We start from the raw sequence: 14,965 nt of genomic DNA, 5'->3' as shown, positions 1-14,965 counted from the left end.
TGAATCAGTTCGTGCATGTGGACAACCCTCCGTCAGTTCAACTCCCAGCATTTTACAGGATGCAATGTCTGTGAGGAACAGCTGTTTCCGTCGAAAAGGACTCTAGCTATGGAGTTTGAAACTAAAATCTACCCTCAGATTGGTGGATATGGGCGATACAACCGGATCATAACGCTTTTCAGCTGGTTTCCAAACTTTGCGGTTTCGTTGAATCTTTTCAGCGATGTTTTCTTCACGCTCGTTCCCGAGTCTTACCACTGCAAACCTGACCTGGCGTTACTGCCGCCGTCTTCTCTTCTCGGAAACCTCTCCAGACAAGCGTACCTCAACCTCAGCATCCCGTGGCTGAAGGGGTCTGGGCTCAGTCACTGCGAACTTTACAAATACCCGCTGAACACGAGCAACTACACGGCGAGCGAACCGAGGGACGTGGTGCCGTGCACCAGAGGATGGGAGTACGGCAAACCAGCCGGACTACACAACAATTTAGTGACCGAGGTTAGTATGCAAACACAGCAATGCAAGCAGTCCACTCATGTAACACGACTTGTCTGAGATCGCTTGGAGTCGTTTCCAATAAGTCGAGTTTTGTATTACTTAACTGGTGTTTTTTTACTTTCTTTTGGGGACACATTTGTCATCAGAGCAGGGGACGTCCTCATTTGTAAAAACAGTATAAAAATAGTCAATACTTTTATTTATTTATTTATTGAAAATACAGAAAGTTTTCTGTTTGGTGTGTGGGTTACAACTAGCTGTATATAAAAACAATACAAGTGTCCCAGTTTTGTTAAGTAAAGTGTCATTTATGCAACCGTTCTGAATGTAAATAATAATGATATTTCATGTACGTTGATATGAGCCAACTACTAGTCAGGCTGATCCATCTAAATTGGCTTTGACCACTAACCATATGTTAAGAATATTGTGATTAAGATTACATTACAGTGAGGTCATGTAATCAGAAAAAAATATTTATACAAGAATTAGAGAATGCTGAGACCCCGTCCCATCATTAAAAGCACAGGGAACAGCTGTGAACGAGTGTTGGGTTCCTCTTCCACAGGATGTTCATCGCTGGAGCTTTTCGTGTGGCCTTGACTAGCAATGTGTTTCCTTTTCCACAGTGTTGGGCAAGTTACTTTTAAAAAGTAATTAGTTACAGTTACTAGTTACTTCTTCCAAAAAGTAACTAAATTAGTTACTCAGTTACAAATTTTAAAAGTAACTAGTTACTTAAGAAAGTAACTATTGCGTTACTTTCAAGTAAAATTAAATTTTAAATGCTGAATGCTCAAATGTGACCCCACCTCTACCCCTCTTTAAAGGAACTTAAAATACATGTGCATGTTCAATTATTTATGATAAATCTGAATAGTATAATGAAATGGACACTTAATACAATACATTATTAACAGAAACATGAAACATTGTACACACATCTGAAGTGAGACTAGCCTCCAATCAAATGCCATGGATGTAGATATTATGTTTATATAGTGGATCAATGCAAATAACACGATAGATTTTTGGGAACTTTTGATATTTCCTTTTATTGTTTCTTTAATTTCTTGAAGGAAAAAGTAATGTATACTTCTATTTAGAGAAGGCTACTGTTGGATTATTTGGGCTCGTCGCCATACCTGTCTCTCGTTGACTGACTGGCTTGTGTTGTTCCTTGTGTGTCCTGTCCTGTCCGACTATGAGTTATGATGGGTTGTTCGTAATTCATGAGCGTTAGTGATGATGGGTCGTTCGCGAATGAGCGTTAGTGATGATGGATCGACTCGTTCGCGAATGAGCTTTTGATGAGTCGTTCGCGATTCGCGAATGAGCCGACTCTAAGAGCCGGCTCTTTTAGTTGAACTTCGGGAGCTGGCTCGCATATCTGAAGAGCCGACTCTATTTTTTCAAATTTAGCCTATAGAAATTAAATAATTATGTAATAAAAATGGAAATATTATAGTCAAAGTCATTTAAAGAGCCGTTTGTGAGCCAAAGAGCCGGCTCTTTTCAGTGAGCTGAGTCAAAAGAGCCGAATTCCCATCACTACTATGCGTGCTTTCGAACACCCGCCCAACTCTACCTCTGATTGGCTTACAATGAAATTTTACTCTACCTCAGCCAATCGTCAGCATTTATGCGCTTGTCTCGTGCTCTGCCCACTAACCAAGGAAGAACAGTAAAAAAAAAAGTATTTGCCTCTCGCTCAGAGATCTAGTTGGTCTGATGAAAAAAAAGAACAGCTTCATCATCAGTTATAGTAACGCGCCGCATTTTTTGGCAGTAACGGTAACGGCGTTATTAAGATGAGAAGAGTAATCAATTAGATTACTCGTTACTGGAAAAAGTAATGCCGTTAGTAACGCCGTTATTTATAACGCCGTTATTCCCATCACTGCTTTTCCATGATATTAAAAATATTCTGTGTCGTGAAATCTGAATGGATTTGTTTTTAGGAAGATGCATCTGAAAGCAGAACAAGACAGAGGAAAACTAGAGTAGCGTGGCTTCACATTAGCTGTAATGTAATAATAGAAGTTGATTATTTAATAGGAAAGAAAACCGCATTTTGTGTTAGCAAGAAAATATATTTAAGTTTTCAAATACATTTGATTAACATCAGCATAGTGATACATGATGGTGTGCACTTTGTAATTAAATATTTTTAGTCTGTGTACTGTAGATAACCCTATTCAAACTCAAACATCATAAAGCTGGGTTTACAGTGTTTTGTTTTTTAGTTTTAGTGCTGGTTGTTTATAGTGTATAGCTTGCATTAGCAACAAACCAGCTACAGTTTTCCAAAAACATCTTTACCATTCAACCATGCTGAAAAAACAAACAAAAACCAGGCCATGCAAGTTTGCAGAGTTCCCCCCTGTGTTATTTTTATCTGTATGTTTTCAGTGGGACTTGGTATGTGCCAACTACTGGAAGATTCCACTCCAGCACATTTGTTTAATGACAGGCTGGACCTTGGGCTATATACTCCTTGGCACTATGTGTGACTGGTGAGTTTTCCTAAATTCCCTGTGGAGGGATTTCTAAATGTGATAAATATATACTTAAACTGTTCAATCTCCTTTGCATTAGTGCATTAGATGCAGAGTATTAAACAAATGAATCATGCTAGATTTTTCACAGGGTTTTTGCAGTTAATTTACTTTTTAAACTACTTTAGGGTTGTTGTTAGCAAATGAAAGTCAGTTCTTCTCAAGTTCACAGGTATCCCATCAACTTTCCACTAACGTTTGTCTCGATCATTTCAGATAAATGTAATGCACTGCTTGAGCATGTCAGAAATGCTGATGTTCTGTGTGTCTGTGTGTTGTCTCAGGTTGGGTCGTCGGTGTGCTCTGCTGCTATCGGTGGTTCTTTCTGGTCTGCTGGGAATCATGGCTTGTCTTTCTAACAGTCCTTCGGTATTCCCAATTCTTCGACTCTGCCAAGGCTCAGCATTAGCTGGAGTGTTTTTGTCATCTTATATTGCACGCAAGTACTCTCCATCATTTGACCTCTTTTTAAGTATGCGTCTGATAAGATTGTCTGCTGTACACAAGAAGTTTTGTTAGATGCGTGTTTTGCTAGGAACACTTCAGGTCAATATTGAATAGAATTGGCTTGGAAAAAGTTTTGGTTTTAAAAGAATATTACAGAAGTATTTATACAAGTTACTGAACCCAGAACCTATACACGTTTTTGAACCACCTTAAGGTTAGGAAAAGGTCAGAGTCTTCTTACAATCCCCAAACACTGCCGGAAAATTCTTTTAACACTATTATTCTAAAATTTGGACTGTATAAATATTAAAGTGCCCCTATTATGCTATTTTGAAGGTTCCTAATATTGTCTTGGGAGTCTCCTACAATAGGTTTATAGGCGTGCAATGTTAAAAAACCCTTTTGTTTTCTCAAAATATGCATTTAATATCACATTTTCCAATGCTTCTCAAATAATTAGTTCAAAGCAGTTCTAAGATTTAGCATTTATAAACCCCTCCTGTGGTCTACCGTGTATAGCACGTGTCGGAAACAAATTTAAACATACATTATTAATAATATTTACAGGTTGTGATTCAGTGGAGCCAGCTGGTCCAAATAAACTGTGTACTGAGCCATCTTTCAAGAGCAAGCATTTTGTGAATCCCACGTTGAACTCTCAGAGATCAGAGAAGCAGAGTTTGAGAGCGCGTCAAGTTGTTCGCTGCCGGCCGGCGTGAAAAATGGACAACCATTATGCAAATGTGTTCCCCCGTGATGTGTAGCCATCATGGAAGTGGGATTCGAATTACTAAAGACTCATTTAGGCTTTTCAAAGTCGATTCTTTCTATTGGAAGACAATAACTTTATCATGCCCATTCAGCTTTACAAATTGTTTGTTTTCACATCCTGCTACATTAGACTCTGCATGCAAGGCAATAGTGAAAATTGCGAAATAGGGCCACTTTAAAGACGTAGAGTAAACATTTGACTAGAGTGTTTATATATAATCATGCTCCAGAAAGTTTTTGCGAGATGCACCCTTCAGACTTGCTCAAAAGATCACTTTTGATAAGGAATGTTTTTAGTGATTGCTTGATGTTGGTTTCGACTAGCAACAGGAGCCTTTCTGGAACGTTCCATGGGGTTGAACATTTGACAAGGAACAGCGGTACTGTGTGCCATTCAAAACCTCAGAACCCTGTTTTCTGTGTAATCAGTTAAGGAAAGTTCACGGAGCATTTTGTCTACTGTCCCTTTTCTCTTTGTTTTTGTGATAGCACAAGTGAGAGGGTAGGGATGACGTATTCTGAAGAACGGACAAGATCTGTTTTCTGTACTTTCCATTGTGATGAGGTCCACATTCTTGCTGCACACTTCCTTTGATTGTTACAAGAGGGTTTATTTGCATGTTGACGATTAGCCAAGCCCCTTTAGTGTGCTCTCGGGGGGAAAGTGTGGGTGGTACTGGGTGTAATGAGGATTCGGAGGAAGCTGGATGTAAGCACAGACACGTAAACAATCTATCTCTCTAAGTATTTAACATTTTCTGCTTGTTTATTCTACCAGTGAAATGGTAGAATAAACAAGTTTATTCTACTCATTCTTTTTTCATTACTATTGTCCATATTGTTGAAAGACTTTCTATGTGTACTGTTCACTTGATGCTTTTTCTGAACTTTATTTAGTTTTTATAAAGACATGTGCACACTACTGGCCAAAATGCTCACCAAGGCTGCATTTATTTGAACAGAAATACAGTAAAAACTGTAAAATTTTGAAATATATAATAATAATAATACGAAAAAACTGTTTTCTGATTTAATGTTATATTGTAATTTATTCCTGTGATGCAAAGCTGAGTTTTCAGCAGCCATTATTAAAGTCTATTCTAATAAGCTGATATGCTTCTTAAAAAACATTTCTTATTATTATTATTATAATCATTTGAAAACTATTTTGCCGCTTAATATTTTTGTGGAAATAATGATACACTAACCAGAATATTAATCATTTATAAAGCATGCATTAAATTCATTCATCAATTCATCAAGAATCCTAAAACTGTATCATGGTTTCAACAAAAATATTTAGCAGCAAAAACACTTTTCAACCCTGATAATAATAATAAGAAACATTATCAATAACTGAGTAACAGCAATAAATGATAATCCGCGAGCACCAAATCAACATATTAGAATCATTTCTGAAGGATCATGTGACTGGAGTAATGGCTGCTGGAAATTCAGCTTTGCCATGAATGTTTTTTTTTTTTTTTTTTAAATGTGAATAATATTTCACAATATGACTGTTTCTACTGTATTTTTGATCACATAAATATAGCCTTGATGAGCATAAGAGACTTCAGCTGCATTTAGAAATCTTAATTATTCCAGTAGGGAATAAATACCCAATTTATATTTGTTTACTGTTATTATTTCAAAATATACATTAGTCATGAGCTTCCTCCGAATCCAAATGTATCCAAACTTTGGATAGTTTTGTTTGTGTGTGTGAGAGAGAGAGAAAGAGAGAGAGACAGACAATTTAATGTACTTCCTAAATTAGTTTAAAAATATCTTATTTTATGGAAACTGAACCAACAATTTGGAAAGAGTGAAGAGTAGTTTCAGTGATCTATTGTGCTGCAAGACTTTATGAACAATATTTGGATAGAGGACACAAGAACTTCCTGTTGTGTTGGAGTTTGTAGGAAGGCACCAACTTTTTTCCAGAGTTCAGGTTACTCTCCTCAAAATTTCTCTTTAATACTTGACATACCTCTCAAAACTTGTAACCAAATTTAAAAGAAATGCAAAAATTAACTTTCACAATTTTGTCTCATTATTCCACTTTTTTTTTTTCTCTCTCTACATGGTTCAGGACTGGAGTGGTGTGACCCGCCTCACAGACTATTGGTGTCCATGGTCAGTGGCTTCTTTGCAGTGTTTGCAGAGCTCCTGTTGCCAGGGTTTGCTGTGCTTTGTCATGATTGGCCTGTACTTCAGGCTGTTGCCACACTGCCCCTGCTGCTATTACTTTCTTATTGGTGGTGAGTGAGATAAACACAAGTGTATCCTTCATGACTTCTAGTACCCACAATCCTCTGCACACATTTCAGTTCACTACAAGAATTGAATTAGAACTGCTGGATAACTGCTAAGTTTAGAGTAAGGTGCCCCCTATGATCAAATTACTCCTCCCTCATGAATCATCTAAGATGTAAATGTAAGTAAGAATTTACATAACATTTAGTGTATTGTTAATCAGTTATTTTACACAAACAGTCATTGTAGTATTTACTTCAGACCTATAAGATTACCAACATTAAGACAGATTAATAATTTAAGACTAAGCACCTCTAATAATGTGATTGTGTGTGTTTTGCAAATGTGCCAACAGGTGTGCTTCAGTGTTCCCAGAATCTCCTCGTTGGCTCATAGCTACATCTCAGATTTCTCAAGCAAAGAAGTGTCTCCAGTCTTTTTCAGCACGAAATGGCATGTATGTTAGTGATGAGCTCTACCCTGCCGAAACACTGCTGTCAGGTAAGAATCTCAACCTTACAAACATTAGCTACTAATCTTAAAAGCTTAATTATTCAGTAGTACATTCAGAGAGGCGAAGGGAAAGATGTACAAAAAAAAATGTACAAGCAATAGGAATAACCACACCCTGGAGAGGATTGTGAAACAAAACCCATACAAAAATGTGGGGGAGATTCACAAAGAGTGGACTGCAGCTGGAGTCAGTGCTTCAAGAACCACTACACACAGATGTATGCAAGACATGGGTTTCAGCTGTCGCATTCCTTTTGTCAAGCCACTCATGAACAACAGACAGCATCAGAAACGTCTAAAGACTAAAAGGACTGGACTGCTGCTTCAAAAATGTTCTCTGAAGAAAGTAAATTTAGCATTTTCTTTGGAAATCAGGGTCCCAGAGTCTGGAGGAAGAGAGGAGAGGCACACAATCCACGTTGCTTGAGGTCCAGTGTAAAGTTTCCACAGTCAGTGATGGTTTGGGGTTTCATGTCATCTGCTTGTGTTGGTCCACTGTGTTTTCTGAGGTCCAAGGTCAAATATACCAGGAAGTTTTAGAGCACTTCATGCTTCCTGCTGCTGACCAACTTTATGGAGATGATGATAATAATTAATAATTCATTACATTTATATAGCACTTTTTTGGCACTCAAAGCGCTTACATTGTCAGGGGGTATCTCCTCATCCACCACCAATGTGCAGCATCCACCTGGATGATGCGACGGCAGCCATATTGCGCCAGAACGCCCACCACACACCAGCTTACTGGTGGAGAGGAGACAGAGAGATGAAGCCAATCAGCAGACATGGGGATTGTTAGGAGGCCATGATGGTCAGAGGCCAATGGGCGAATTTAGCTAGGATGCCGAGGTCACACCTCTACTCTTTTCGAAAGACATCCTGCGATTTTTTGTAATGACCAAAGAAACCTCGGTTTAACGTCTCATCTAAAGGACGGTGCTTGTTGACAGTATAGTGTCCCCTGGACTACACTGGGGCGCTAGGACCCACACAGACCACAGGGTGAGCAGCACCCCCTGCTGGCCTCACTACAGCAGAAATCTAGTTTTCCAAGGAGGTCTCCCATCCAGGTAGTGACCAGGCTCAGCCCTGCTTAGCTTCAGTGGGCCCCCATGTCGTTCCAAACCCGTAAGACCTCCGTTCATCTTTGGAACACAGTTTAAGATATTTTAGATTTAGCCCGAGAGCTTTCTGTCCCTCCATTGAAAATGTATGTACGGTATACCGTCCATGTCCAGAAAGGTAATAAAAACATCTTCAAAGTAGTCCATGTGACATCAGAGGGTCAGTTGGAATTTTTGGAAGCATTGAAAATACATTTTGGTCCAAAAATAGCAAAAACTATGACTTTATTCAGCATTGTCTTCTCTTCCGGGTCTCTTGTGAGCGTGTTCACAGCACTGCTCGAGAATGAGTCAATCTTTTGATCGGTATCTGGCTCAGTGTTCATCTTCAGTTCTCTCTTCACAGCAGTTCAGTCAGTGTACTGTTTGAGTGCATGCATTACTCCGGGATATTGGTTTGTTTTAACTCGGAGGGAGTGTCAGCCACATTAAAAAAGTTAACAGCTTAAGTCATTTGTGGATTATGCTTGTGGAGAAGCGAACCGTTTCAAACGATTCAGTTCAATTTGGTGAACTGGTTCAAAAAGATCCGGTTACATCAAGTATCCTTTGCAAACCGGATATCAAATGTATTGATGCTTCAAAAAATTCTAACTAACCCTCTAATGTCACATGGACTACTTGTGATGTTTTTATTACCTTTCTGGACATGGACAGTATACCGTACACACAGTTTCAATGGAGGGACAGAAAGCTCTCGGACTAAATCTAAAATATCCAAAATATTCCAAAATTAACGGAGGTCTTACGGGTTTGGAATGACATGAGGGTGAGTCATTAATGACATAATTTTAATATCTGGGTGAACTAACCCTTTAACCCCATATCAAATCTATGGGGTATTGTGAAGAAGAATATATATATATTTATGTATGTACTGTACAGACCAAAAGTTTGGACACATCTTCTCATTCAAAGAGTTTTCTTTATTTTCATGACTATGAAAATTGTAGATTCACTCTGAAGGCATCAAAACTATGAATTAACACATGTGGAATTATATATGGAATTATATACATAACAAAAAAGTGTGAAACAACTGAAAATATCTCATATTCTAGGTTCTTCAAAGTAGCCACCTTTTGCTTTGATTACTGCTTTGCACACTCTTGGCATTCTCTTGATGAGCTTCAAGAGGTAGTCACCTGAAATGGTCTTCCAACAGTCTTGAAGGAGTTCCCCGAGAGATGCTTAGCACTTGTTGGTTCTTTTGCCTTCTGTCTGTGGTCCAGCTCACCCCTAAACCATCTCTATTGGGTTCAGGTCCGGTGACTGTGGAGGCCAGGTCATCTGGCGCAGCACCCCATCACTCTCCTTCTTGATCAAATAGCCCTTGATGCCTTCAGTGTGACTCTACAATTTTCATAGTCATGAAAATAAAGAAAACTCTTTGAGTGAGAAGGTGTGTCCAAACTTTTGGTCTGTACTGTATGTATGTATGTATACCGATGATACTAAATAACATTGACATGTTTCTGAGTATGATGAATAATGGCAAACTCTTAGCCTCATATACTGTACTTCTCTGAAGCGCTATTAGAGGTAATGTGGATTTAGTGTGCATTAAGGGCACTAAGCTTTTGCATTTATCAGACATGTGACAGTCTTGTGCATTTAGTTCCAGTCACGATCATGCTCTTTTAAGTGGCCAAGACTGCAAGTGTGGGTATTGAGACAGACCCATAGAGTTCACTCCGATATACAGATGCACACTTTTTTTTAAGCATTTTTCTGGCTGAATGAGTTATGTTAGAATGACAACAGTATTAAAAATAATGACTTAAAAAATGAACTGAAACAAACCCAAAGTTGTGTGTGGACAAGGCATTTGAAAAATGGTCAGAGATATTTATGTCTTAGCTAATCGAATGCTGTCTAATCAATCAGTAGAGCCATCATGGTGTGATATACTTTTCACAGGATCAAATGAAAGGAATCATCTAGTTCACGAGGTTAGCGTTGCTCCCATGATAAGACTGCTGTTGTTTCTTGGAATTTTTTTTCTCCATGCAATGCTATCCCAGCTCATTGACTGAATTGCATTACAGCAAATCAAGACCCATCATGGATCGTGAATAGACCCATTTAGGGTGTTTAAACTGAAGGAATTGAGCCTGTCCCTCCTAGAGAATTTTTTTTGGAATGTGCTGGTCAAGTGTTCTTGGCAATTCGGAAATCGACCAACTCTTCACTCTTTAAGCCTTTAATTTACACTCTCTCTTTCTGTAGAGATAGATGAGGTATTCCCTGAATACAACCAGCCAGAGTATCATCATGTTGTAGAGTTGCGTCACACCAGAGTCATCTGGAAGAACTGCCTCATCTTGGGCTTTACTCTGTAAGTTACACTAGAAAATGTTGCTGCAAGCCAATCACAAACTTTATTTAAAACTTAATTTGTTTTTGTTCTTATTTTATTTCTGATGGTTCACTTGTCTTTAGTAATGCTTGACCTTTATTAGTTATACTACTAGTTATTGCTGTGGATATAATAGGTACTTAAAGTGTTCTTTACATAATGATTACCTTTTTTTTTTTGCTCACCAATTAAAGATTAATGAATCCTGTAACAAATGTATTGCTCATTGTCAGTTAACAAAATTGAAGTAAGGGAACCTTACTGTAAAGTGTCATCATTTAATTTTGGTTTAAGTAAAATGTTATCCGTGTCGTCCCTCAGTTTCATTGGCACAGGAATCCAGTACTGCTTCACGCGAAACCTGCATATCTACTCTCCACACTTCTACTTCAGCTATTTTCTGCGTGTGCTGACCGGAGCTCTGGCCTGCGTCTTCCTGTGTGTGTCTGTGGACCGCTTTGGCCGCAGGGGGATACTGCTGCTGGCAGCTATAGTCACGGGGCTGTCCTCACTGCTGCTGCTGGCCCTCACACAATGTAAGCTCCTCTTCAAGTGTGACACAGTGACCAAGTGCTGTTCGAAAAGTTAGGTAGTAAAACTAGACTGCATTTAACTAGACTGCCTTTGTCTTAAAATCAGAGACACAATGGCATGTATGCTGTTATGGAATAGACAATCCCAGAATGAGTGAACATTTTACAACCTTCGCATCAAATCCAATCTATGCTTGGATTTAGTTTAGTTTTTGTTTTACCAAAATGACAGCTGACTCTGTCTCTACCATCTTCTTTCAGACCTGCACGGAGGGCTTGTTCTAGTTCTGTCTGTGGTGGGTCTCCTCTCGTCTCAGGCTTTGGCCATGCTCAGTGTGTTCTTTGGCAGTGAAGTCATGCCAACAGTTGTCCGGTAATCTCATTCTCCACTCTTTAAAACAGTTACTACATACATCTGAGGCCTGTTACACAAAACTAGTTGAATGAGTCTCAGAGTAGGTTTGGAGTTCACGAAACCAAACAAATCCAACCCAGGTGAGACTGGGTTCACAACACTCGCTATAAATGTTCTGTCAACTCGGGGTTAAGGCAAAAGAATAAATTGAAGTTATTTGTTGAATAATTGACATTTATTCAAAAAAACTTAAAAAGAAAACATGTTAAGAAGCATGTTAACAAGTTTAGCAATTTTAAAAGCTATATATATAAACAAATATTTATAAGCTATGTATATATTCTAAAGCTTGTGTGTGTGTGTATATATATATGTATGTGTATATGTATATGTATATATATGTATATGTATGTATGTGTGTATATATATATATATATATATATATATATATATATATATATATATATATATATATATATATATATACACACACACACACACACACACAGTCATGCCCAAAAATATGGACACCCTTGGTAAATATGATGAAAGAAGGCTGTGAAAATTAATCTGCATTTTAAAAATTAATCTGCATTTAAAAAATAAAAAATCATCAAAAATCTAACCTTTCACTGGATAATAAGAATTTAATGGGGGGAAATATAATTATGAAATAAATGTTTTTCTCTTAATTGGCCTACAATTAAGGACACCCCTAGAAGTTCTTATGAGTAAAATAACTGTGAAGTTTAATCCCATTCATATTCACAATTTTGAGTACTCCAGGGTGATTATGAACATGAAATTATCCAGCCATTGCTTCCTGTTTCACAGAAATATAAATGGGGGAAAAAAAAAACAAATTCCCTTAATCATCCATCAAAATGAGAAAAACCAAATAATATTTTTCTGATGTGCAGCAAAAGATAATTGATCTTCACAAATTAGTGAAAGTGGCTTTAAGAAAAGAGCCAGAGCAGTGAAAATTCCCATTTCCACCATCAGGGCAATAATTAAGAATTTCCAAAAAACATAAAATGTTACGAAACTGCCTGGAAGAGGATGTGTGTCTGTATCGTCCTAATGCATGGTGAGAAGGAGAGTTTGAGTGGCTAAAGACTCTCCAAGGATCACAGCTGGAGAATTGCAGAAAATAGTCTCGGGTTCAGAAAACCTTAAAAAGAAATTGTCAAACAGAACCTACAGCACCACATGTTGTTTGGGAGGGTTTCAAGAAAAATTATCCTAGCTCATCCAGAAACAAAGTAAAGCATATTCAGTTATCAGACACGACTGGAACTTCAAATGGGACTGGCTTTCTATGGTGAGATGAAACTAAAAATGAGCTTTTTAGCAGGAAACACTCTATATGGGTTTGTTGAACACAGAGATAAAAAATACCCCATGTGTACGATGAACGATGAACGTTGTGGGCCTTTATTTCTGCTGGAGGTCCTGGACATCTTGTTTAGATACATGACATCATGGATTCTATCAAATACCAACAGATAAAAAAATAAAAAAGTGACTGACTCTGTTAGAAATGTTATAATGGACCATGTTTGGATCATCCAACCGTACAATAATCCAAACACAAACCTCAAAAACAACACCGAAATGGGTCACTGAGCAAAAAACCAAGCTTCTGTTAAGGCCATTCCAGTCCTCTGACCTGAACCCTATAGAAAATGAGAGGAGTGAACTGAAGAGAAGAAGCACCAACATGGAGCTGGGAATCTAAAGGGTCTGGAGTGATTCTGGATGAAGGAATTGTCTCTGATCTCTTGTCAGGTGATCTCTAACCTCATCAGGCATTATAGGAGAAAATTTAGAGCTGTTAAACTGGCAAATGGAGGTTTCAAAAAGGGTGCCATTAATTGTGGCCAATGTGTATTAGAGAAAAACATTTATTTCATAATGATATTTCCCCCCCATTTTAAATTCTTATTATCCAATGAAAGGTTAGATTTTTGTGAATTTTTTTAATAAAAGATCAAAAGGATTAAAAATGCAGATACATTTGCACAGCCTTCTTTGTTCATATTTACCAAGGGTGTCCATATTTTTGGGCATTGACTGTGTGTGTGTGTGTGTGTGTGTATATATGTATATATATATATATATGTTTCAACTTTAAATTGTAATATTACTGATGATTATTATTATTACTATTATTACTATATTAATGTTTTACTGGATGTTTGTTCAAATAAATTCAGCCTTGATATGCACAAGAGACTTTTCAAAAACATTTAAAAAACCATAGCTATACCATCAGTTCATCATTCGTACATAGTATTAACAGAATGTAGTTGGAGTGTTGTTAACTGTGTGTCTCTCTCAGTGGTGGTACACTGGGTCTGATCATGGCTGCAGGCTGCGTGGGAATGGCTGCTTCCTCTCTAATGGAGCTCCAGAATAACGGCGGCTATTTCCTCCATCACGTGATCTTTGCCTCCTTCGCCGTTCTCTCTGTCCTGTGCATCATGCTGCTGCCAGAGAGCAAACACAAACCTCTGCCAGACTCGCTTAAGGATGGAGAGCGACAACGACGTCCTCCCCTCTTCCTCTCACACATCAACCGGGACAACCCACCCTTACTGCGCATGCAGCTGCAGAGCTCCGATTACAGCCGGGAAAATTACTCCCGTCTCGTCACAGCCACCAAAAAGATGATCACCAAAGATGCTCTGCCTTACAAGATCTCCATTTCGTCACAAGCACCTCTACTGTCCAGTAATGGCACTGCTCCAGACGCCAGTGAAGACTCGTCCTAGCATTCCAACAAAGCTGTTTTTGACACGCAGGACTTCATCTCATAGCATGACCAATTTGGTCAACGCGTCTTTTCCCTGGAAAGACATCGCTTTGTGCTTAAAATGTGGAGTATGTTCAGTATATGGTTGAGGAATGGTAAAGTGTTCAGTTTGTTTGTGACTTCGTACATTTATTTTTTATTGTTCGGGAACCCAAACTCTATGCACAGATGTTGCTGGGAGACTCTGTCCATAAGTTTATGTGCTTAAACATCATGTAACTCCTTTGTTTGAATGAAGTTTAAGATTTACCATACCCACTAATAGTCAGCCTAGAGCCATCGCATGTCCACTTAGTGGGATCATCTCATGCCTCTCATTAGTGTAGTCTTGTGACTAAAACATAAAAACTTCCTTAACATCACTGACTGGTGATTCACTGAGAGGAGCTAAAACATCCACTCTATCCTAGTTGTATTTCCTCAAAGTGGAATGAATTGCACTCAATGACGCCAGAATCACTAGGGAAAAGTCTACTGTTCAGAATGTTGGAATGAGATTTGTTTCTGTGGAATGGTAGCTCATCTCATTTCCTCCGTGTGTCGCATCATGTTTCTATATTTCAACTGTTTTGTCTAAATGTCACGTTGTGTGTTGTTTTTCATGTCAATCAGAGCTACAACTGAACCAAACCTGACAAAGCAAGGGAACTGTTTTTGTCATTGTTTTTGCTATTTCTATCCTATTTTTATTGCATGTTTGAATTTAAAATAAACTGTATATTGTACCAAG

General features: G+C 38.2%; 1 protein-coding gene across 1 annotated transcript; it reads left to right on the top strand.

Annotated features, from left to right (window-relative positions):
* LOC113051869 (putative solute carrier family 22 member 31) lies at positions 1–14,965 on the top strand. Its single transcript, XM_026216026.1, has 9 exons — positions 1–498; positions 2,911–3,014; positions 3,341–3,495; positions 6,367–6,535; positions 6,886–7,031; positions 10,400–10,508; positions 10,851–11,065; positions 11,324–11,435; positions 13,762–14,965. Exons 1-9 carry the CDS (start codon positions 16–18, stop codon positions 14,192–14,194), a joined length of 1,926 nt encoding a protein of 641 aa, XP_026071811.1. The 5' UTR covers positions 1–15; the 3' UTR covers positions 14,195–14,965.

Source organism: Carassius auratus, chromosome 32 (assembly GCF_003368295.1).
Source record: "Carassius auratus strain Wakin chromosome 32, ASM336829v1, whole genome shotgun sequence".
NCBI lineage: Eukaryota > Metazoa > Chordata > Actinopteri > Cypriniformes > Cyprinidae > Carassius > Carassius auratus.
Note: the sequence above shows the minus strand (reverse complement) of the source record. Positions and strands in the feature narration are given on the sequence as shown.